We start from the raw sequence: 21,917 nt of genomic DNA, 5'->3' as shown, positions 1-21,917 counted from the left end.
CTCAGTCAAAATATTGCTTACACTGCTCAAAACTTATAGAACAACATCATATGTTACATTATCGTGCCTGTGCGTGTTTGTTCGAAATTAAAGAGTTATCTAATTCTTTAGAGTCGAAACATACTACAAAATACGATACTAGAAAGTTCTAACCATAGTATGTAACCACAGGCCACAATCGTTTACGATTGTTTACGATAAATGAATTAGTCTAAAGCCTGGTCCACACGCTCCGATGCTTCGTTACGATGAGTCTGAAACGACGCATCGTAAACGATTCTCGCAGCGTGTGGACCGGGTTTGATACAACTTTGCCATTATTGGGCTTATTGGATCGTAGCAGCTCCTCCAACGACAATAGAGTAGACGATATTTGCCTATACGGAGAGTAGAGATACGCTTGAGAAGGGAAAACAAGTAGTGTGGGATGTATTTATGTTAAAACTATTATCTTTTGTTTGGCACTTTCAGATTCTCAGGTTAGATTTTCGATGAACTACAATCGGGAATAGATATCAAGTTAATGTTATTGTTATCAATGTTATGTAAATCAATGAATCCGAATCCTTTTTGCCACAAAATAATATCGATAGCTTGATGCATAAGTTGCAATCGCTGAAATGCCCGTGTTACTAACTATCTCTCTCTCTCTCTCTTTCTTTTTTTCTTTCTTTCTTCCCTCTCACTCTTTTCTACCTTCGTTTGACGTGGCACTACCCTGTCCTTCTCTTCCCACAGAACTTACCATCACCTTCACGTTCCGTCTCATCGTTTTCACCATCACCGGTTGGGACAATGCAAACTAACAAGCGGACGATCCTGCTGGACTGCGTTCTCGTCAAACTCGCCGTCGGCGGTGGCCACCTATCGTCCTCCGCCAGCACTTGGCGCTGCAGCGCTTCCGACCAGCAGCAACGGCATCTACCGAGTCTGACAGAGGAATAGAGGAGCTGGCCAAGAGTGAAACTCGCAAGAGAGAGCTAGTCAGATAAAGAAAGGAAGGAGGAGAGAGAGTAAAAAAAGTGATACCGAAAGAAAGGACGACGCCACTCGCCATCGCCATCGCCGTTGTGTTCGTCGTAGAAGAGGGTCTTTCAATAGCGCTGAGTGTGGTGGGACCCAGGCAAACAAGAGCAGCGCTAAACACAACAGCTGAATGCATTTCCAGGGTGCGTCACGGCGAAAAGCGACAGGAGTGTCACTCGGTAGTAACAGTAACAGCAGTAGTAGTGATTCACTGACGACCGCGGTGATTTTGCGTCGGCAGCATCCGGTAGTCGGGTTCATCGTCAAACGACCGTGTGTTGTCGCCCGGTACCGGAAGGAGGAGACCTCCGCTCGCCATCCAACCGGTACCGACGCCGCCGTCGTCTCCGCACGTGCTCATCGGACTCATCGCACCTGTCGTCACTCCGCCGGGGTAATATGGCCACACCGCCAACCGAAGGAGAAATCAGAGTGGGTCCCGGCCATCAGGTAAACGATACATATGCACGTGCACTACACGTTCAGAGATGGTCAGAAAGCTCCCGCAAAAATCGTGCAACGAAATCGTTGTCGTGTCAACGTTAGTCCTTGGCCTAGAAGAACCCGTCGCCCGGCCTAATCGCACAATCTTCCCATCTCTCCACGTTTCACTAGAGCCACGGATGTTTGTCTTTTGTCTGTTTTTAAAGCATGCTTCAGATTAATCTGTTATTATGTTTTACTGTAGCAGTGACCATGCTATGTTATGTTTGCATCTGCTCCTCATTTCCTTTGTGGAATTCGTGTCGGTTTTACACGTTTATTCTACACTACTTGTGTCGAGTGTTGCTTGAGCAGATTTTGTTCTTCCGTTTACTCTTTCCTTGTCTCTTTTTGCGGGGCTTAGGTTGCCCATTACAATTAGCCGATTTATCGCATCACTTCCACTTCTAGCGGCTTGGAAACATTGCCATAAAGTTTTCGTCTTATGCGGAGTTGTGCTCTCTTCCTTTGTGTTTTAATACTCTTTACGAGCTATAGGCTAAGTTATTATATTGACTTAGTTTTGAGTGGCTAGAAAGTGGGAAGGGAATTGTTTTATAATATCTTTCGTTTGCTCTTGCGCGTTGATTTCTCTTTTTTAATATCGTTATTTGGTTGGTTCTTTTTTTATAAATGTATTAAGGCTTCCAATTAATTCATGCTGTTTTTATTCGACATTTATCGCCTAACTACAGGGTGGTCAAATAAGCGTTCTCTTTTTCATCTTCTATGTATTGTTTTCAATATATAAAAATGGTTGTTTGTCTGTCTGTGCGTACCGCATTTTCTCCAAAACTACTGAACCAATCCGCGTGAAATTTGGCACAGCGTAGTTTTGTGACCCTGGATTGTGAATAGGAAAGTTTGACCCTCCCACACCTCCGGGGAGTGGGGGCTCCCATACAAACGTAACGTACCGTAACGTCCCATACGTAACGCCCATACGTAACGTCCCATACGTAACGCCCATATGAGCTTTTCAAATATCGTACCGTTTGATTATGGACCTATCGCTTTGGAAGTAAATTTTTAATGTTTATCAGGTTTCTTAAAGCGTATAGCGACACATTTCGTCAATTTCTAAGTGTTTACTAAATGTCTACAATTTCTAGAAACAAGTTTGACGTTTTGTACGTCAAATAATGTGTAGTTTAAAAACCAGAACGCTTATTTTGACCACCCTGTACAACAACAAAATATATGACTACTTTAATGAAAGTATTGTCCTTCGTTAGCTGCTACTTTCGGCCATCTTTCAGATAATTCCTCGATTCCTGTCGATAAAACTTCTCATCTTTAGAAGCGATCCCACGAGAGACTTATTTTTCAATACTTTCATAAGAAGTGACCCACTATGCTACCAAATCGTTACTCATGCAACGGAACAAGTAGTAGTTTGAAAGAGCAACATCTAGTGAATAGAGTGGGTGGCCTAACAATTCCCATCCGACATTTTCGAGGCCGATTTTGACCGGTTTGGCGATGTGGGGTCGAGCGTTGTCATTTTGAAAAATCAGTTTATGTTGTCTTTTATCCCATTCTCGTCGTTTTATAGGCAAAACTTGCTTCAAACGCATTCATGGTTCTCGATAGCGTTGTCCATCAATAATTTCATTAGGTTTTAAAAGCTCATAGTACACTACACCTTTCATATATCTCCGTATGCACAGCATATCCTATGCGCAGTGAATATTTCGCTTTGGTTGCGATGTACCAGGTTCACCAGGCTGTACCTAGGCGTTTTTGCGTTTAGGATTCTCGTAAAAAAAACCACTTTTCATCGCTAGTGCAAACATTCCTTTCTTTTCTACCGTGCAAGCAGTAATTTACGAAAGGTTTTCCTTCTTTCAATGTCTCTTTCTTTCAATTCATGTGAAGCCCAGTCAGACATTCTTCTAATCCATGGCACTCAGGCGATGAGAAACTGTCATTTGGTCAACTCCTTACATTTCTGCACATTGGTTTTGCGTCTGATATGCATCCCGATCGAGCAATGCTGCTAGATCTTCATCATCAAGTTCTTTTGGCTGGGAATGTCGCTATTGGTCTTGCAAGCCAAAACCACCACTTTTAAACTGCGCAAATCACATCTGCACCTTCTCTCAACAAGAGCATGTTCACCATAAACATCCATTAAAATACAATGAGTTTCGGTAGCAGTTTTCTTCATACTGAAGTAATGAAGAAGTATTTCCCGCAAAACCATTTTATCAGGAACAAAACTCGACATTTTCAGGGGCTTAAAAAAGGTGTTGTTTACATTTTAACGAAAAAAACCAACACTGCGTTGGATGCGTCATGACAGTAGCGCTGTCCAAACACATATTTAATAAAAAATGGTGCTATTTAGTGAGTAATGCCATCTATTGTAAAACCGCATGAATTAATAGGAGGACCAAATCATTTTTACGATTGTTTCTGTGCACGAAGTCTTTTATTTTTATTTCGGCTCCATTTTGTTTATTTTTCTACTGTGTTTATGCTGTTTTATTTTTTTACGAGGCCCAGTGTGTTCGAACAGTTTTCTTGATTGTTGCTTTTACGATTATTTCAATTTATTTTGCCGACCAAGTTTCACAATGACCTAAGATCAACCTAAGGTTAGTGTAGCCCACAGTTCCCTTACCCCTTCGCTTTCATAATATATTGCAATCGTTTGCGGCCTAAAATGTTTGTGGTTTGTGAAGCGAAAGCGAGACCCTCAACCACACATAGACCCAGTTCTGCTAATGCTTCACCATCCCTACCACGAATGCCGAGTAGGTTTCTCTTTTTGTTGCTTCTTTTTTCTCGATTGGTGTCGATGGCGGTGGAAGATGAAAGATTTTTATGTTATTGTTTCTCGCTTCCGTTCGACAGTTATTGATATCCGGTAGAATCCGGTAGAGAGAGGTTCCGGTGGAACGACCCGGCAATGCATGAGTTCGTGCTCGTGAATGGATTCGCTGATAGATGGTTTGAAGCCAGTTTTGGTTCTTTGCAAAGAGTTTATTCTAGGTTTGAATTTAAATGATGATCTATTTCGCATTTTCTGCATATCCTTGAATCCTCTTTGGCCTTGAAATATGGTTACTTTTAGATATTTGGGATTTTGAGACATTTTTTAGCTATCGAGCAGAGTGGAAAAAATCTTCTTAAAGAGTCATACCACACCATATAACCAAAGTACACGGGCACAAACGCAGTCCATTGCGGTCCATAAAACATAGGTTCCTTGCGTTTTACAACCAATAAAACGTCACAATTTACGAACCTAGAGTGAAGTAAACATTTAGCTAAGCTTCTCACAGCTTCACTTGCTTTTTGTTGTTTTTTGCTTTCGCCTTTGCTCTCTATCTCAACCCTTTCTCTTGGTGTTTGTTTATAATGTTTCGAATGGAGGTCCACCATCATGTGGTACTGTTTTATTTTTATGATATGTTAGGGGAGAATAAAGTGAAAACATTTATAAAACATATGGGCTTGGTAAGTGGTTTTCTGCATTCCCGTTTCTTGTATGAACTTTCGTAACCGAAAAAGTATTATATACTAGGTCTATACGTTGAGAATCGGAGTTTTTTAACACACAACAATTTGTTTATAAAATTTTTATGCAACTTTCTATTTCGAAGTATGTGCAATCGCTAGCTATACATTTCTCCTATCTCTCTGCTTAATCATGGATTCCCAGAGGAAAGAATTCTTCGACTTTTTAAGTAAACTAATTAGTCATTCCATTTCGACTTCCTCGTAGAAAAACGAAAAGCTGCTCAGCCAATACGTGTCCCATTGATGAAAAAGAATGATATTCGGAAAGAACCAAGTCTGGTGAATAACGCGGGGAGGGATAGCAGCTCCTATCCAAGTGATTTGATAGTATCCTGAAACAGTTTTGTTTTTTGGGGCGCCTGGTACTTGATTCCACGGCCTACTAAGCGCCTCCATTGTTGATAAAAAATTGGCTTTTTGGTTGTTTTTTGATCAATGCATAGTTCAAATAGGGCATTTGTTATCAGTAACGATCGGAATTAACGTTTGCATCAGGCTTTAGAAGCTTGTGAAACACCACACCTCTCTGTCCCACCATAAAGTCTGTTTTTTAGAGTCCTTCAAGGCTTTTTTTTGTAAAGTCAAAATCGCCATTTTGAAATTTTTAAACCACTCAAAGCACTGTGATCTTCCAAACACAAGTCCCCACAAGCTTTTGGTGCGATTTCGAAGCAGTTTTCTTCAAGATGAGCAGAAAAATTAAAATCTCCGCAAAACGTCATTTTCAGGCACAAAAATTGACTTAGTTTAACCCTTTTAAAGATGGGTTGCAAGCCGAAATTATTTTTTTTCGACCTGAAATCATTTACCTGATGTCAACACAAGGTAATGATGAATGAACAGCAAAACTGTGAAGTCCCAATCGGCAGGAACAGCCATCTTTTTAAAACTCCAATTCTCAACGTATAGACCTAGTACGAACAAATATTGGGTGATCCATCTGATTTTGAACTATCGATTACTTGACTTTTAAAACGCCAACCAACCCACGCGTCGTACAAGAGAAGCCAACGCACAACGAGTGACTTATGGCCTGTTCCTTTCTTACGGCCTGGTTACAAAAGATAAAAAGTATGCACACTGTCAAATAGTTCTATTTGCTTTTTATAAAGTAATAGAGGAATAGATTTGGATGAAAATATAGGCGTAAGGCAAATCAACTTGTTTTTATTTTGTTTATATGGTTTTCGTTCGAATTTTCTTATTATATACAGGGTGTTTCTTTAACGATGCATGATTTCATTTCGTTATAAAACTCAAATGGCTAAATATTTTTTAATGGTTGAACATTTATTTGAAAGATTTATTCCTTCCATTTATTTGGGAAAAAAACAATTTTGGTAAAATGTTTACCAAGATTGGCTTGGCAGTAGCTTATTCGGTCGACCTATTTTTGAGTGCATTTTCGATTGTATCTGGTCCTATTTTCTCAATAGCAACTTGAATTTCGGTCTTAAGGTTGTCAATAGCTGCTGGTATATTCGCAAAGCATGAATATTGATTGTGGCCGTCACTGTATGGCACGTAGCGCCGTCCTGTTCAACCCAAACGCCGTCCAAGTTCTCAGCCCCAATTTCCCCGAAGAACCAATCAGCCGAAATCCGCACCAAACAGACACTCGTTGTGGATGCATTGGCTTCTCTTGCACGATATGTGGGTTTTCCACAACCACAATACTGCTTATTAACATAGCCACCGAGGTGGAAATGATCTTCATTGAAATGTGCTTTTGACGAATGATTTGGCGATATACCACTTTGGTAAAAAAAATTTTATATTTCCCAATTTTCTGCCACCAAAATTATATTTTTTACATAAATGTCATGAATTAACCTTTCACATAAAAGTTCAAGCATCGAAAAATTTTCAGCCGGTTTTGTTTTGTAACCAAATGAAATCATGCATCGTTAAAGAAACACCATGTGGAATGGTTGGTATAATCTTGCGTGCAATGATGAACGTATTCCACTTCAATAACAAAATTTTTCTGTGGGTATTTAATTCAAAAGAATCGCACAAAGCCTATTGATTTTTGTGTGCAGATGTTGAGTATAAAACCGCAAAAATTCCGTTTATTTTGGTCCCTTCATCACTTTGTCTACTCGATTTTGGCTACGAGCTACGATGATCTGATTTCGTTCTTACGCTTCGATTTTGTGCAGCTTTCTGAAGTTTCTGAACGCGAGATCGCGTACTGTGGAGTGGACGGTCGGATAATTAAATAATAACATTATTTTCACTCTCATTCACACACATCGCGCGTCCTTCGTTGATAATCTTGTTGTCATAGGATCTGTTTTGAAAACATTAAGTGCAATTATTCCAATTCGGACGCTTTTGCAATCCATTGATTGCACCTCATAATTTATATCACCAACAGTTATAAAACAGTCAATTCAATTTCATTACTTCACATTCTTCACTTTTATTTATTAACATTATTTTACATCAACTCGCCGTTGCTAAACGCTGAGGTTCTACAATTCATTCTACAACGAACCCTTAACTTCCAGTCTACTGTTACTGTCGTAGTGAATAATGCAAATTTAAATGTTTTCCACTCATCAACAAACGGTAAAAATCATCACGCTCGATCTACCTGACACACATGCAGGCAACATTACCAGATTATCAACCAATCGAAAATTACCGCTCCGAGGACGATGAAGATCGCGATTTAGAGGATCCGAGATGGACGCCTGGATTGTACATTGATAATGACTTGTTGATGTACCTGACTGCTGCTCGTTCGATATCCGCCTTTCAGGGTATGTGTGAAGAAGATGGTTGTATGGCAGCAAGTCGTGATGATACCACTATAAATGCATTTGACGTTGTAAGTATCAGCACCGGCACCATGATCGTGTTTTTTTTATTGTTCTATCAAAACAAATGTTTCATTTTTTTTGCTTCATTGCTAGCTACACGACTCAGGATACGACGCTGGTAAAGCGTTAGAAGCCCTGCTAAAGTGTCCCGTTACGAAGGGAATCGAAAAAAAGTGGACTGAAGAGGAAACGAAGCGCTTCATTAAAGGATTACGCCAGTTTGGGAAGAATTTTTTTCGCATACATAAGGATCTCTTGCCTCATAGGCCAACGGTAAATGAAAAACTCCATCCTTTGTGGTGTACGCTTTTGTCAGCAATTTTTGACCACAGTCGGAAGCGTCGTTCGTTTTGGCTGTTTAATCTTACGCTTAACGTGCTAAATATATTAGGTGTATGCGTTGAAATCCATCGTTTACATATAGGTGGCGCTACTGTTGGATAGAAGGCACAAATGTCATCAAATAACTGTCAAATGTCAAGCTTAGGCATCTGTTAACAAATCAGCATCATCACATTTGTCAATTTTTCCATTGTGAGATTGTTATTAACACGAAACTATATGCGAATTCGAGCCAAAAAAGCGTCATTTGCGGGAAGTGTTGTTGTATCACTTTCATCTAAAGAAAACTGCAGCCGAAGCGTGCCGGTTGCTTAAAGAGGCTTATGGCGGTACTGTTATAGGCGAAACCAGTTGTCGTGATTGGTTTCGGCGCTTCAAAAGTGGTGATTTTTGCACTGAGGACAAGGAGCACACGGGACCAGTGAAGACGTTCGCAGATGAAGATTTGGAAGCATTGCTGGAAGATGACCCGTGCCAGACACAACAACAGCTTGCAGATGCATGTGGAGTGGACCAAGGAACAACTTGCAGACGTTTGAAAGCGTTGGGAATAGTCCAAAAGCTGGGAAACTGACTGCCTTACGAGTTGAAGCCAAGGGATGTGGAACGCCGTTTATGCATGAGTGAACAACTGCTCCAACGACACATCCGTAAAGGTTTTTTGGATCGAATAGTTACTGGCGATGAAAAGTGGATTCATTATGATAATCCCAAGCGCAAAAAATCGTATGGATACCCGGGTCATGCGACAACATCGACGGCCAAGCAGAACTTCCATGGAGCCAAGCTTCTGCTGTGCATTTGGTGGGATCAGCGTGGCGGAATTTATTATGAGCTGCTGCAGCCAAATGAAACAATTACCGGAGACCGCTACCGTCTCCACCTAATGCGTTTGAGCTGAGCATTGAAGGAGAAACTGCCAGAATATGGCCAAAGGCATGATAAGATCATTCTGCAGGACGACAGTGCTCGGCCGCATGTCGCGCAACCGGTGAAAACATATCTTCAAATGCTGAAATGGGAAGTCCTAACCCCCCCGCTGTATTCCCCAGATCTGGCTCCTTCCGATTATTATCTCTTTAGATCAATGGCACTTGGATTGGCTGAGGAGCGGTTCACTTCGTATGAAGAATGTAAAAACTTCGTTGATCGGTGGATTGCCTTGAAAGATAAGACATTCTTCTCCGATGGAATCCGAAAATTGCCAGAAAGATGGCAAAAAGTAGTGGCTAGCGACGGACAGTACTTTGAGTGACCAGTTTGTTAAGAGTTTTGAACAATAAACGATTCAATTTGGTAAAAAAACGATGGATTTCAACGCATACACCTAATAGTAATAAGTCTTTTTATCCTTCGTTCAAGATCGGGTGCAGTTTCCTGCATCGTTTGCATGTAATTTGATAATGTAAATGTTTAACATATGTATTTTGCTTTCGTTTTAGCCCGAACTAGTTGAGTTTTACTATCTGTGGAAGAAGACACCAGGTGCCAACCAGAATCGGCCCCACCGCAGACGACGGGCCAGCTCGCTGAGACGACGCAACACGCGGACAAACAGTAATGCGAGTGGCAGCACTCCTCCAAACAACAACAGTAGCAGTAGCAATAGCAGTACCGGTAATAACAATAACAAGAAAGAGCAAACTCCGGAGCGCATCGTAACGGAGTCGTCGTCGCGTCCATCGCCAATCGGAAAGGAGGAGAACAGCTCCGTCACCGAGGACGACGCGAGCGAGTGTGACAGTGACTCGAGCGCCAACAAAGCAACCGCGGCAGCGGGTGTGGCGGCGCCAGCCGCAGCAACGGTAGCCTCGTCCGTTGTAGCAGTATCCTCAAGTAACGGTAGCGTTGGTGGGGGTGGAGGTGGAAGTGGCGGCGGAGGGTGCGGTAGTAATAGCAGCAGCAGCAGCAGCAGCAGTAGCAGCAGTAGCAGCAGCAGCAGCAGTAGCAGCAGCAGTAGCAGCAGCAGCAGTAGTAGTAGCAGTAGCAGTAGCAGCATCAGCAGCAGTAGCAGTAGCAACAGCAATAGTAGCTGTAGCGGAAGCGGAAGTAGTAACGGCGGCGTCGGCGGTCCCGTCGGCGGCGTCGGAGACTTTACGACGACGGCCAGCAGTGGTAGCATTGGCGGGGGTAGCAGTGTCGGCAGTCACGTCGGTGGTACGGCGGTCACCGGCGAGGAATCTCCGTCGAGGATGCGGACCCGCCAAAAGCCCACCAAGGATTCGACGAATGCGACCAACACGAAACGACCCAAGCGAGGTGGAACGGAGACACCAGAGCAGCAGCAGCAGCAGCAGCTGCAATCATCAGTCTCTAGTGGAGGTGGATCAGGGCCACTGGACAATCCAAAAACTCCCAGCAAACTATCAACCACCTCCAACAGCATTATTGGCAGTGGCGCTGTGGGATCCACAGCGATCATCGCAACAACGGATGGCAGCACTGGGAGCAAACATTCGTTCCCGAACAAGGCATCCAAAGGAACATCATCTTCAACGTCAACGTCAGTGTGCAGTAAGGCTTCGGAGAACACTCCTAGCAAGGGTAAAAAGAGGGCCAATGAATCCGAACTCGACGGAGGCACAGTTGGAGGGTCGGACGAGAAGGAAGGCCAGAAGCGAAAGCGTTCCGACAGTCCCACCGAAAGCCTTACCACCGACAGTCGACCCAGCTCGGTGCTGGATGAAGCGGAATCTAACATTGAGGCCGCCACTGAAGCCGCCGGCTGCACAGGAACGGCCACATCTGGTACTACAACTCCGGTGCTGCTCGGGCCGAATACCAGCAGCGGCGGCATCGGCGGCAGCACTAACAACGCATTGGCGAATGAGGGCCCTGCCGCGACTGCTCTCGTCGCTACCACCGGGCCGGGAGCGAAGGATGAAGAGAAAGATCCGCTGGCGTTGGCTGCTGGACCACCGTTGTTGGCCGCGGAGCCAATGGTTACCGAATCGAACGAAAATAGCAGCAGCAGCAGCACAACTGGCACAACTACCGTCACAAAGTCCAGTTCCGGAGGATCGGAAGATAAAGACGACGATTCGAATGCGGGCGCCATGGGTGCAGTTGTTGCATCGGCTTCGGTAGCAACCATCCCAACGGCAGCCGATACCGCCAAGTTGCCTGAAACAGACGAAACTTCCCAACCATCAACACCTGCGCCAACTCCAGTCGCCGTTGCTACTCCTGTAGGACCCGCCGGTTCACCGGATGAATCGGACGTCGGACCACCACCTCCAACAACAGCGTTAGCCATCACGGCAACAACGTCCAACGAGCCCACTATGACCAACTCTGCGCTGGCCGATTCCGGTACCAGCAAACCATCAACGGCCACTGCAAACGATCATGAAATGGCGACAAAGTTGGCCAACATGAAACAAGAAGCAGGTGGCGGGTCAGTTGGAGTGGCCGCCACTATCGGGTCTGACTTCGGGCCGAAAGATGTCTTCATCAAAAAGGAACCAAACGACGATTCGACCGCCAGTGCAACAGGCGAACTGCAACCACAACCGTCATCATCGTCGTCGTCGTCTTCGTCGTCAGCCGGTCCAGGAGCATCTGGTGCTACTCACGGTGGTATTGCCGGTGTTCCGCCTGCTGCAGAGCCGCAGGATTTGAAGCTGAAGATTGAAGTAAAATCCGAAGCGAAGCTAATGGGCACCAGTGGAAGTAGTGGAAGTGGTGGTGGTGCCGACCAACAGGGGTTGGAATTGAAGTATGATGCGGAGAATCTGGTGATGAAAACATCGCCCTACGAGAATCACATCAAATACGGCGGTGGCCATCCAGGTGGTGCAACGACAGGTACTGGTGGTGGCCTTGAGGATGGTATCAAGTACGGCGGCGCTGGTGACCACAAGTACGGTCCACCTTCGACACAACCATCCCATTCACACGAGGAACCGCTGGAGTACGACATGAAACGGTATCCGGGAGCACCAAATTTACCACCGCCACCGCTTGGATCCACGGATTGTGGACCACTGCCACTGAAGATGGGATTTACGGGAGGTGCCGGGACAGCAGGAGAACCCCACGGGGGAGTCCTTCCAGTACCGCCCAGTACCGGAGGTGGGCATCTAAAACTGTCACAGTACCCACAAGATCTGACCGGAGGGGGAGGACTTAACCTGAAGTATCCTCCGGCAGGCTCTGACGAGCGAAGTAAGTTTGCACCGTCACCCGCTTCGGACAGTGGCAGTGGCAGTGGTGGCGGCGGTGGCGGTAGTGGAGCTCCGCCTCTACCGCCTGGTGTTCCCGGTGGATCGCTCCCGCTCATCCCGAAGAGCCATTATCCGGACCCGGCTCAACTCAGCATGATCCGGCAGCACTACGAGCAGCAGTTCAAGTATGATCCGATGGCCGGGGTAAAGTACGGTCCCTCGGGGATGTCACCGTTTGGTCCTCCTGGTCAACAACCCCAACACCATCCTTCGCATCATCCTCACCACCATCCCCTGGCCGGAATGGCCGGAATGCCTCAATCGCAACCTCAGGACCTGAAGTATCTTCCGCCTGGTGGTACCGGGGCCGGGGACGCTGCAGCCGGTGCCGGGGTGTTGGGATCGCAGAAGTATCCTCCTGTGTCGTCAAGTGATTCGCCCGCGAGTGGCGGTGGGGCGTTGTTGAAGAACAGCTTCTCGGCCGACAATCTCCTCAAGGGATCCTCGTCTAGTAGCAGCGGTGGGGACACCAATCCGCTCGATGTGTCCGCTTCGTCGCGCTTGGCTGTGACGCCGAATCAGGACAGCCAGGGCAGTAACAGTAGCTCGCAAGGCCCCGCAGGGCCAATGCACGGCGGAGGTGCTAGTGGAGGAAGCATTGCCTCGCCACAATCCGGAGGACCCCTACAGCAGGCCCTTCCTCCACACAGTGCCTCCTATCCACCGCACGGTCCGCCCCCACCGCTACCGCCGGGTGTTTCACCACATCCGGGAATCGTGAATCCCGGGTTGATACCGACGATGCTAGGCTCTTCAGCATCGTCCCCCATTCCTTCAAGTCACGCGGGCTTGGGCCCGGTAGGGCCCCTTCCTCCACAGTTGTTACCAACTCCACCAGGCACCAGCCCCTATCATCCAACCAATCTGCACCGAGGACAACCACTACCACCGGTGGTGGCATCATCCTCGTCGTCCTCACTGATTCCGAGTTCCTCCTCGATGTCCTCCTCCTCCTCGTCAAGTTCAGTGCTAACGTCCACGACGAGTTCTTCCGCCATCGGACGGTCGAGCGACAATGGGCACGTTCCGCCGCCGCTTTCCTCGATGCACCACCACCAATCGGGACGCGATCGTGATCAGCGGGATCGGTCGGAACCTCTGCGCGGACCTGAACTTCCCCAGACTCGTGCTTCCCCCATTAACTCTCTGCTGCAAGGTGTACCACCGCACCACGGACTCCTGACCCATCCCCTTCCACTGCACCTCGGCCACCCGGGCATGCAGCTGCCACCGCACCATCCGGTGGCCCACCTCGGTCATGCCGGGTTACTGTCGCACTCACTCGGTGGTCACCATCCCGGTGCTCCGATTCCGCTGCTCGGTGGCCCCACTCCGTCGGCACTCGGCAGTTTGATGGAGGTAGCCGGTGCTGGACGGCGTTCACCGTCGTCATCCGCCGCTTCGTCCCAACATGGTGGCCACCTGCCGCCTACATCACTCCACCAACCGATTCCGTCTCACGTACCTTCCCCTTCAACGCCCACCGGGGCCGGTCCGTCATCTTCGAGCATGAGCCGCGCCAGTCCCAGTGTACCTCCCGGAGGTCCAGGAACGCCGGTCCCGGGCTTTGGTCCCGGATCGGTTTCCGCTTCCAGTCATCATCATCGCTCGAGCTCCCCGGCCAATTCCACCGGCTCACTAAGCCGTGCCAGCCCTATGCATCTTGTTGGCCACCACCACCCGTCAACGGTGGCGGCTGCTGCTGCCGCATCGGCCGAACGCGATCGACAATTAATGCGCCAACAGAGTCCCCATATGACGCCACCGCCACCTTCATCCTCATCGTCTGCACCGCCACCGACGTCGGCCCTTATTTCGAGTCCGCTGAGCAAAATGTACGGCGGACCAGGTCAACGATCACCACCACCGACGGCGGCTTCCCACCCGTTCCGACCGGGTGCTTCACCACCGGTCTTGCGCCACCCTCAAATGCCTCTACCTCTGCCTATGGCTGGCCCGATCACGGGTCTCCCCGGATCGGTCATCGGTCACCCGTCGCAACCGTATCCACTGATGCACCCGTCACTGTTCAATCCGCACCACCACAATCCCTTCTACGCCCCGTATCCGTACGGCCCGGCGTATGGACCAGGCTTTTCCTACATGAAGCCCGCCGGATCGCCGCTCGATAATCATATGTTGCACGGTCATCCGACGGCCATTCCACCACCGCGTCCCGAAGATGCGCCCAACGGTCACGGCCACGGTGGAATGCACGGTAATGCTGGTGAGAAGAGCAAAGGTGGTTCCGGTTCCGGTAGCAGCAGCAGTAAATCGCAATCCGGAGGACAGCCACAGACGTCACAATCGTCCTCCTCATCTTCGTCTTCGTCCTCAGCTTCCGGTCCGGGATCGGGTGGAGGAAGCGAGCGTTCGAAGCAAGGAGGAGGAGGAGGAGCAGGCCCGTCAGCGGGTCCCGGGCCTTCCGGTCCCGGTGGTAGTGGCCCCGGTGGCCCTTCGCCCGTTGGTAGTGGAGGTCCCAGTCCGCAAGCCATGATGGTAGCCATGGGACCGTCGGGTGGTCCGGGCGGACCCCTCGGTGGAAGTCCTTTCCACCCGGCTGGCCCTCCTCATCACCATCACCACTCGCCGTACGGACCGCCGCAACCACACAATCCGTTCATAGAGAACCAGCTGGCGCCGGTTGGCGCCGGTGGCGGTGGCGGTAAACCAACCAGTCACATGGATGCCCTACGAGCCCATGCGCATGCGGCAGCAGGTGGCGGCCTAGGGCCTCCACATCCGGGGCATCATCACCCGGCGCACCATCACCATCCGGGGCACCATGGGCCACCGCAGCCACCACCGCCCGGGCACCACCATCCGGCACATCCGAACGAACCGGTGCACATCGAAACGCTCGATATCGACCCGGACCCGGAACCTCCCTCCCCGGTCCATGACATGAACCGTGGCCCCAGTCCGGAGGCAAAACCTGACGATACCGAGTGCCATCGTTCCCAGTCGGCTATGTATGCGACAATAGAAAATGCGAGGTTTCGCATGCGAATTTGAACTCATTTGGTGATTTTGTTGTTCTTTTTTCATTCATTCATTAGTTTTGTGCGGCGCTGCGACCGAGGGGATTACAATTCTTGCACGCGCACGGACCTCGAGTTCAAACCGACGCCCGACTCAAAGCTGGCGAGGAAGCGTGAAGAGCGTGACCGGAAACTGGCGGAGAAAGAACGTGAACGAAAGGCGCAGCAAGCCCAGCAGGCGCAGGCACAGCACCAACAACAACATCACCAACAGCAACAAACGCAGCATCATCCTTCAATGCCACCGCATCCTCACCAAGGCCCGCCTCCCTCGCAATCGCATCCACACCACCCTCAGCATCCGAGCATTGCCCAACAACAGGCTGCCGCCGCCGTAGCCCAGGCACAGCATCACCATGCAGCAGCTGCAGCGGCGGCTGCGGCAGCCGTTGCCCAGCAACATCACCATCAGCAGCAGCAACAGCAGCAGGCACAACAAGCGCAACAGCAAGCACAGCAACAACATCAACAGCAGCAACAAGGAAGCGGTGGCGGTGGCGGTAAACCACCTCCTGGTGGCGGTACTGGCAATACTGGTTCCGGCCCGGGCGGTATTCCGACGCCCCAGGGTCATCCGGGACATCCATCACCGGGTCCACAATCGATGAAACCGGACATCAAACCCTACCCGGATACTCCAGCGCTCCGTCAGCTGTCTGAGTATGCTCGGCCACATGTCGGCTTCAGGTACGCCCGTGTTCAAGATCTTCGATGATCCTAGCTGAAGCTGCTGGAGTTTCAGTGTGTGGCATAGGCAACGGCAATTTTGTTCTCATAAGAAGGGCGAACTATTCGGTGATCTTTCTACGAAATGTTCGCGAGCTAAAAGGATTGAATTCGTCGTTGGCGAAGGATCGTTTGTGATTTGCGTCTTCTTATTTACCTTCCGCAGTTGAGAGTTAATTATTGCATCCATGGTTCGCCATTGTTCCTGTCCGCGCCCCATCGTTTCAGTTCGAAAATCCAGCCAACTCAACTTCAACTTCTGGCCGGAAAGAAATCTGGTTGCGAAAAGCTCTGTTCCAGTTCCAGTTATTCAAAACAATAGCTTCCCACTAAGATCGTGATCCTTTTTCTAATCTTTTACCTTTTTTTGTATGACTGGCAGCTTCGAATAGCTTGATTATCATCGTTTTTTTCTTTTCTCTTTCTCGAACTTCTTACCGCTTGCCTACCGCGGCGTTTTGTGACATTATGTAGTCCTGTGGAGACGATGGTCCCGCCACCATATCATCCACTGTACAATAGAGAAAGGTATAATATAGTGATGATTCCTATTTTAATAATTCCCTTTTTCACATCATTATCCTCTGGCCTATTTACGCTTGTTGCTTTTTTTTTATTTCAAAACAATACGTATCAATTACATTACAAACTAGATTACCAAGCTACCTTCGCTATGTCACACACATCGATCAAAAGGGACACTTTGTGACTTAAATTAGATTAGAACTTCTCGAACTTCATTTAATTGCTGTTTTGTTCAGTTCAAAACATGTGCAATTCACATTTGTCTTCTAGATCTTTACTAATCGTTCCTTCAACTCTCTTTGATATAGGGAGATTTAACCTGTAACAACTTTTGAGATTTGGTTTTCTTATAATTGTTTTGTCAAATTCTACATCTACCATACATCAAATACATTCTACCATATTATCGCGCTTGCCACTTACTACTCACATTATTAGTGCTTGTTTATAACATACATCGAGCGTTTATCATTCCGTTACATCACTGCATCGTTCATGCCGTTTGCTCATCCTCTCCATAGGCAACTTTGTTTTTGTGATATTAGCAATAGAGACGTTAGTAGTGCTTTGGAAGGCAATATGTTTTCAGTGCAGTGTCTTTGTAATGCCACTACGCCTGAACTCGCGAAACCCTCCATTGAGGTTCTTTTGTTCAAAAAACGACCATATTTGCTTAAATCGATCGATCAATTCGAACGTTGCATATATTTTCATCGCAAGTTTATTTAGAATCGGTTTAAATAAATGTGATTGCTGTGTCTTGAGCTCTTGAGTTCACTGCATTGTTCGGTGCTGTACTTCGGGGCTTGGTGGTGGTTGAGTGTAAACCAAAAGTCACGAATAAATTCTCAAACATAGTTCCAATATCATTTGTTGTGCGCACGGTGATGATAGTTCCGGGAAAGGTAACAAATTTGCCAACACACACTAGCGCACGCACACATTCACTTTCATAATTCACACATTAGTTGCACATTCATAACCCACAAATATTGGTTGTCGATTGTTTTAGCTTACGATATCAGAAGAACGTATGGGAAAAATGTGAATTTATAGCACAGTTTTTGCTAAAGAATCAATAACCGTTTGGGTGTGTAAACAATTATTGAATTAGTATAATTACAAACAAATGTTCAAATCGGAATTCGAATGGTTTCCTTCATATTCATTGATTGATTGAGCGAATTGGTCCAACACCGTTTCACTGAGCATGTGTTCGTTGTGTGTGTGCTGTTGTGTTTGTGTTGTTGGCATTGTTAACCCTTTCCCGATCTTTGCCCCCGTTCTTTGGTGCCCCGTTCGCGTTCTTAACATGATATTGACCGATTTTTGCGAAATTTCTCCGATTAACAGGGACATCTTTTTTAGGGAATTCGAGGACCTCAAGAACCAGCAAGCGGTCGGCCCGTCCCGGTTGGAACCACACTGGATGGAGTACTACCGCATGAGGTACTGATGATGTGGCACAAGCACAGAGTGCTGAATGCAATTGAAAACAAACAATTGCAACGCCTACTTTATTTTCATACTTTATTATATCTTGTTTGATGTTCTCGTTGCAGAGGAATGCACCCATCTCAGTTCCCGGCGCTGTATGGAAATCCTGCCGCTCTAGCACAGCTGGAACGCGAACGAATAGGTAATGTTGTGCTATGCGAAACATAACCAGGCGGTAACGAAGCGCATCAAGAACCGTAACATATTCGCACACATGTCGCAAGCTGTCGTTTCGTTGATTTTTGTTCCATTGTTCCATTTCTGATACACTTTTTTCTCTCTTGTATGTTTTTCTTTTCTGCTCTTCACCTATGCGGCGCGCCGTGTTTACGCGAAACATGAACGCATGAACTCCGGCCGGTGTCCACGACGATCGTTCACCATATATTACGATTGTGTGACCCGCGACACTTTTTCTCGATGTCAACCAACCTCAATCCTTCCCGTGGATGACACTTTCAATCATCATGCGCCGCCCTTCTGGGTCCACGCTATCTTCTCTAATTCCTCATCACCGTCCACCGGTGTGATGTGTGCTCTCTGTCGGGATTCATATCATCTGTGCCTTTGAAATACAAACGTCACCGAAAATAATTGTGTGCGATACACGCAAAAACAATGAAACCGTCACGCCGATTGCCTACTGCGGCCACTGCCTCACCACCACTGCCAATACAACAATGGTAACGAAAACAAACATAATCTGCCGTGCCGCGTGATAAAATACAAAATCAAATTGAAATGTGTATTAAAACTAAATTCTGCCGCGCCGATTAATATTTTTACTTTGGAGCAAACATTTTTTTTTTGTCATGTTTTCCTCCCGAAAATATGTAATATGATAAAATATGGTTCCGTTTTTTTTTGTATTTTTTCCATTTTTGTCAAAAATTTCTATTTGACATACGGCCGTGTTAAACTATTCACTACTCTTTTTAATATGATACATGGTCCGTTCTCATGGAATATGGATGATCAATTCGGCATGTCACATCACATACCATCGTAAAAATTGCTCCTTTGGTATGTGTATTTGCTGCTGCATGTGGAATGAAATGTTTTGATAAAACTGTACCGTATCTCACGCTTACAACAATTGGTGTGTGATAATGGATATGGATACGGGGTGTGTGTGTGCTTAAATTTTTTTTCAATCCTATGGAATGAACCGAAACGGCTCTATTCCGGTTGTGGTAAAATTGCAAAATGCGAATGGCCAAAACAAATCGAACATAACCACAAAAATTCGAAACCAAAATTGAAAATCAAACTAAAAAAACGAACAACAAACAATTCATGATCAACACAAACACCACTCACACGCAGGCTTGCCACCGCATCCTGTCGGGCTGGATCCATCTGATCCGATGGTACGTATCAGCATCGAATCGTCAATCATGTTTTATGTTGTTGGTTTCTGTTCACTTGTTACAGTTGCGCTTGGCTGGCGAATATCACGCACACTCCCATACGCATTTGCACTTGCATTCGCAACAGCAGCAAGACTCGGCAGCGGCGGCGGCGGCGGCAGCGGCAGCGGCGGCAGCAGGTTTTCAACTACCACGTGAGTTTGTATTGCAAAAACCCAAAACAGAACCGTCCGCACACGCATTTAATGGAAGCAAAATGCCAAAACACCATCCCATGCCATTTAATGTTGCTCGACCTTATAGGCATCGGTTTCGAAGCAAAACCAGTCGCGCTCGATTTGCCCGATTTGTCATCTGCCTTTTGCTCTACGTCTTTTATTTGCCTACTGCGATCGTCCCGATTGAATTGAATTGAATTGATGCATCCAATGCAATGTGTGCATCCAATCGCTCTTTCTCCATTCTCGCGAGGAGACTAGAGTAGTTGAATCCAGTGCTTTGCAACAAGTTCGTGGAAGCAAAAAACTGTTGTTTGACATTTAAAAACGTTCTTTGTGAAGTAAAAAACTATCCATTGCCTATGGCTCCATTCTATTGCGCCCATTCATACTATTCTTATGTTGTGTCGTTGCACGTTTATTTGACTACCTTCAGGCTTTGTGTGAAGCTTTCGGGAGTGTTGTCGTAAGACTGCGCCCCGCCTTCGTACATTAAAAAAATCCTTTACATGTTCGATTCTTTCTTTCACATTCTATTTGCAGCCAACGTACCACCCTATCCGCGACCGAATGTTCTAATGCCGAGGGACCCCCATTCGGAGGTACTTTTGCGTATGTCCTATGATCCACTGCAGGTAATGCTTTGACAATCACAACTCGCGAACAACACACTGCTCTTTTTCTCACTCTTGTTCGCTCTATGGGCATCATCATAAAAAGCGATTTAATTAACACAGTTTCTTCCACCAGGCTGCTGAATTTCAACGACAAAGTGCACTAGATCGGGCCCATTCTCTGCATGAGCAATACCTGAGGTAGTTATTTTACGAGCATAGTTTATAGAAGGATGTAGCTCGCTGTAATGGCGCGAGTAAAGGCAACAGACATGGACTCTAGTTTCTTGTGTTATAAAATCGTCTCGCAAAACTGTCGTTAATGCTTTGTCTTCGTTTCCGATTTTTTATTTCCATCTAATTTGCAGGCAACATGAGCGTGAAATGAAGGTGCGAGCACTTGAAGAGGCAGCGAGGGGCGGAAAACATTAGACAAGCTAGGGGTGTGCTACACCAAACACTCTGAGAAAGGCGTACAAAAGTCGACCACTCAATCGCACCACATCACGCCCAAGATCACGATCATGGTTCTTCTGGACATGCTAGTAATAAAATGCAGCTCGATTTGTTGTGCCCACTCCTCCTGTGTTGTGTTGGAGTTATTAGCTGGAGGCGACTCTGTCTGACTAGAATGTTTTCTTCCCATTTTTCCTCAAAAAGAAATTACATTCATACCTTACACATATAATCTGCGCTAGACACAACGAAATATGTGTGTCACACGCACATGTGCGTTAGAAATCGAGGACATGAGTCAATATACTGAGTTCATATGCGCTGGTTCAAGCTCTAAACGAGGGCAGAGAATTGTAGCAAACTGCGGCAAATTCCCGAGGTAGTAGAGTAGATCTAATTTAGTGATTTTTCTCTTTTTAATCATCACTCTATTGTTACATTAGCACACACACACACACAAATACTAGTTAAATTCTAGTTCGTTTCGCCTTTTCGGGCGATTGATTTGGTCGTGCTTCTTCGATGTAAATAGTTTCTTTTCCTGTGTGTAACAATGCGTAACTTTCGCGACTGTTGGCTAATTTTCCGAAGTCGACGACGACACAATAAAACTTTGTGGCGGTGTAATGGTGGAACTATTGTTAGAACAGCGCAATCCATTGAAAATATTGGTTTATGTTTATGAATGAAACGACGAAAACCGAAGCACAACGTATAGACACGTACGACGCTTTTGCTAGTACTTTGCTTACTATATTTTGGCCTCTTAAATTAAAAAAAAAGAATAGACAAGAACTGATAAAATGGATGTTTGCGTTTCTTCGTTCATTCACGAATTAGTTAGCAACTGCAACTTTGTTTTTAAGCGACCTGCGAGAGGAAAGTAACACTAACGAAACACCCCCTGGGTTAACGCGATCAGAAAGATGGTGGTACTGTGTGTGCGATATGATGTTGATTGGCGGGCGGCAATAGAGTGCGGGGTGTGCTACGGCGGCAACTAAAGCAAAGAGTAGCAAGCAAGCCGCACTACATGT

At 46.6% G+C, this 21,917-nt stretch overlaps 1 protein-coding gene across 1 annotated transcript; it reads left to right on the top strand.

Moving 5' to 3' along the window:
• The first annotated feature begins 1,425 nt into the window (after positions 1-1,425).
• Positions 1,426-21,250, top strand: LOC128278915 (mucin-19). The gene is made up of 13 exons (XM_053017639.1): positions 1,426-1,491; positions 7,652-7,873; positions 7,959-8,138; positions 9,650-15,405; positions 15,493-16,161; positions 16,675-16,728; positions 18,079-18,174; positions 18,288-18,364; positions 19,549-19,592; positions 19,657-19,786; positions 20,354-20,445; positions 20,561-20,625; positions 20,793-21,250. The coding sequence occupies exons 1-13, from the start codon at positions 1,426-1,428 to the stop codon at positions 20,854-20,856; spliced, it is 7,515 nt and encodes a 2,504-aa protein (XP_052873599.1). The 3' UTR covers positions 20,857-21,250.
• Positions 21,251-21,917: the final 667 nt, after the last annotated feature.

Source organism: Anopheles cruzii, chromosome 2 (genome assembly GCF_943734635.1).
Source record: "Anopheles cruzii chromosome 2, idAnoCruzAS_RS32_06, whole genome shotgun sequence".
Taxonomy (NCBI): Eukaryota; Metazoa; Arthropoda; class Insecta; order Diptera; family Culicidae; genus Anopheles; species Anopheles cruzii.
The sequence above is the reverse complement of the archived record's forward strand: the minus strand, read 5'-3'. Positions and strand labels throughout refer to the sequence as shown.

Bases quoted from the DNA above. Each gene is read 5' to 3' on its own strand.
- LOC128278915 (XM_053017639.1), top strand. From the start codon at position 1,426: ATGGCCACACCGCCAACCGAAGGAGAAATCAGAGTGGGTCCCGGCCAT. The intron at 1,492-7,651 runs GCACGTGCACTA...ACACACATGCAG, and splicing joins ATCAGGTAAACGATACATAT to GCAACATTACCAGATTATCA. The intron at 7,874-7,958 runs GTAAGTATCAGC...CTTCATTGCTAG, and splicing joins CTATAAATGCATTTGACGTT to CTACACGACTCAGGATACGA.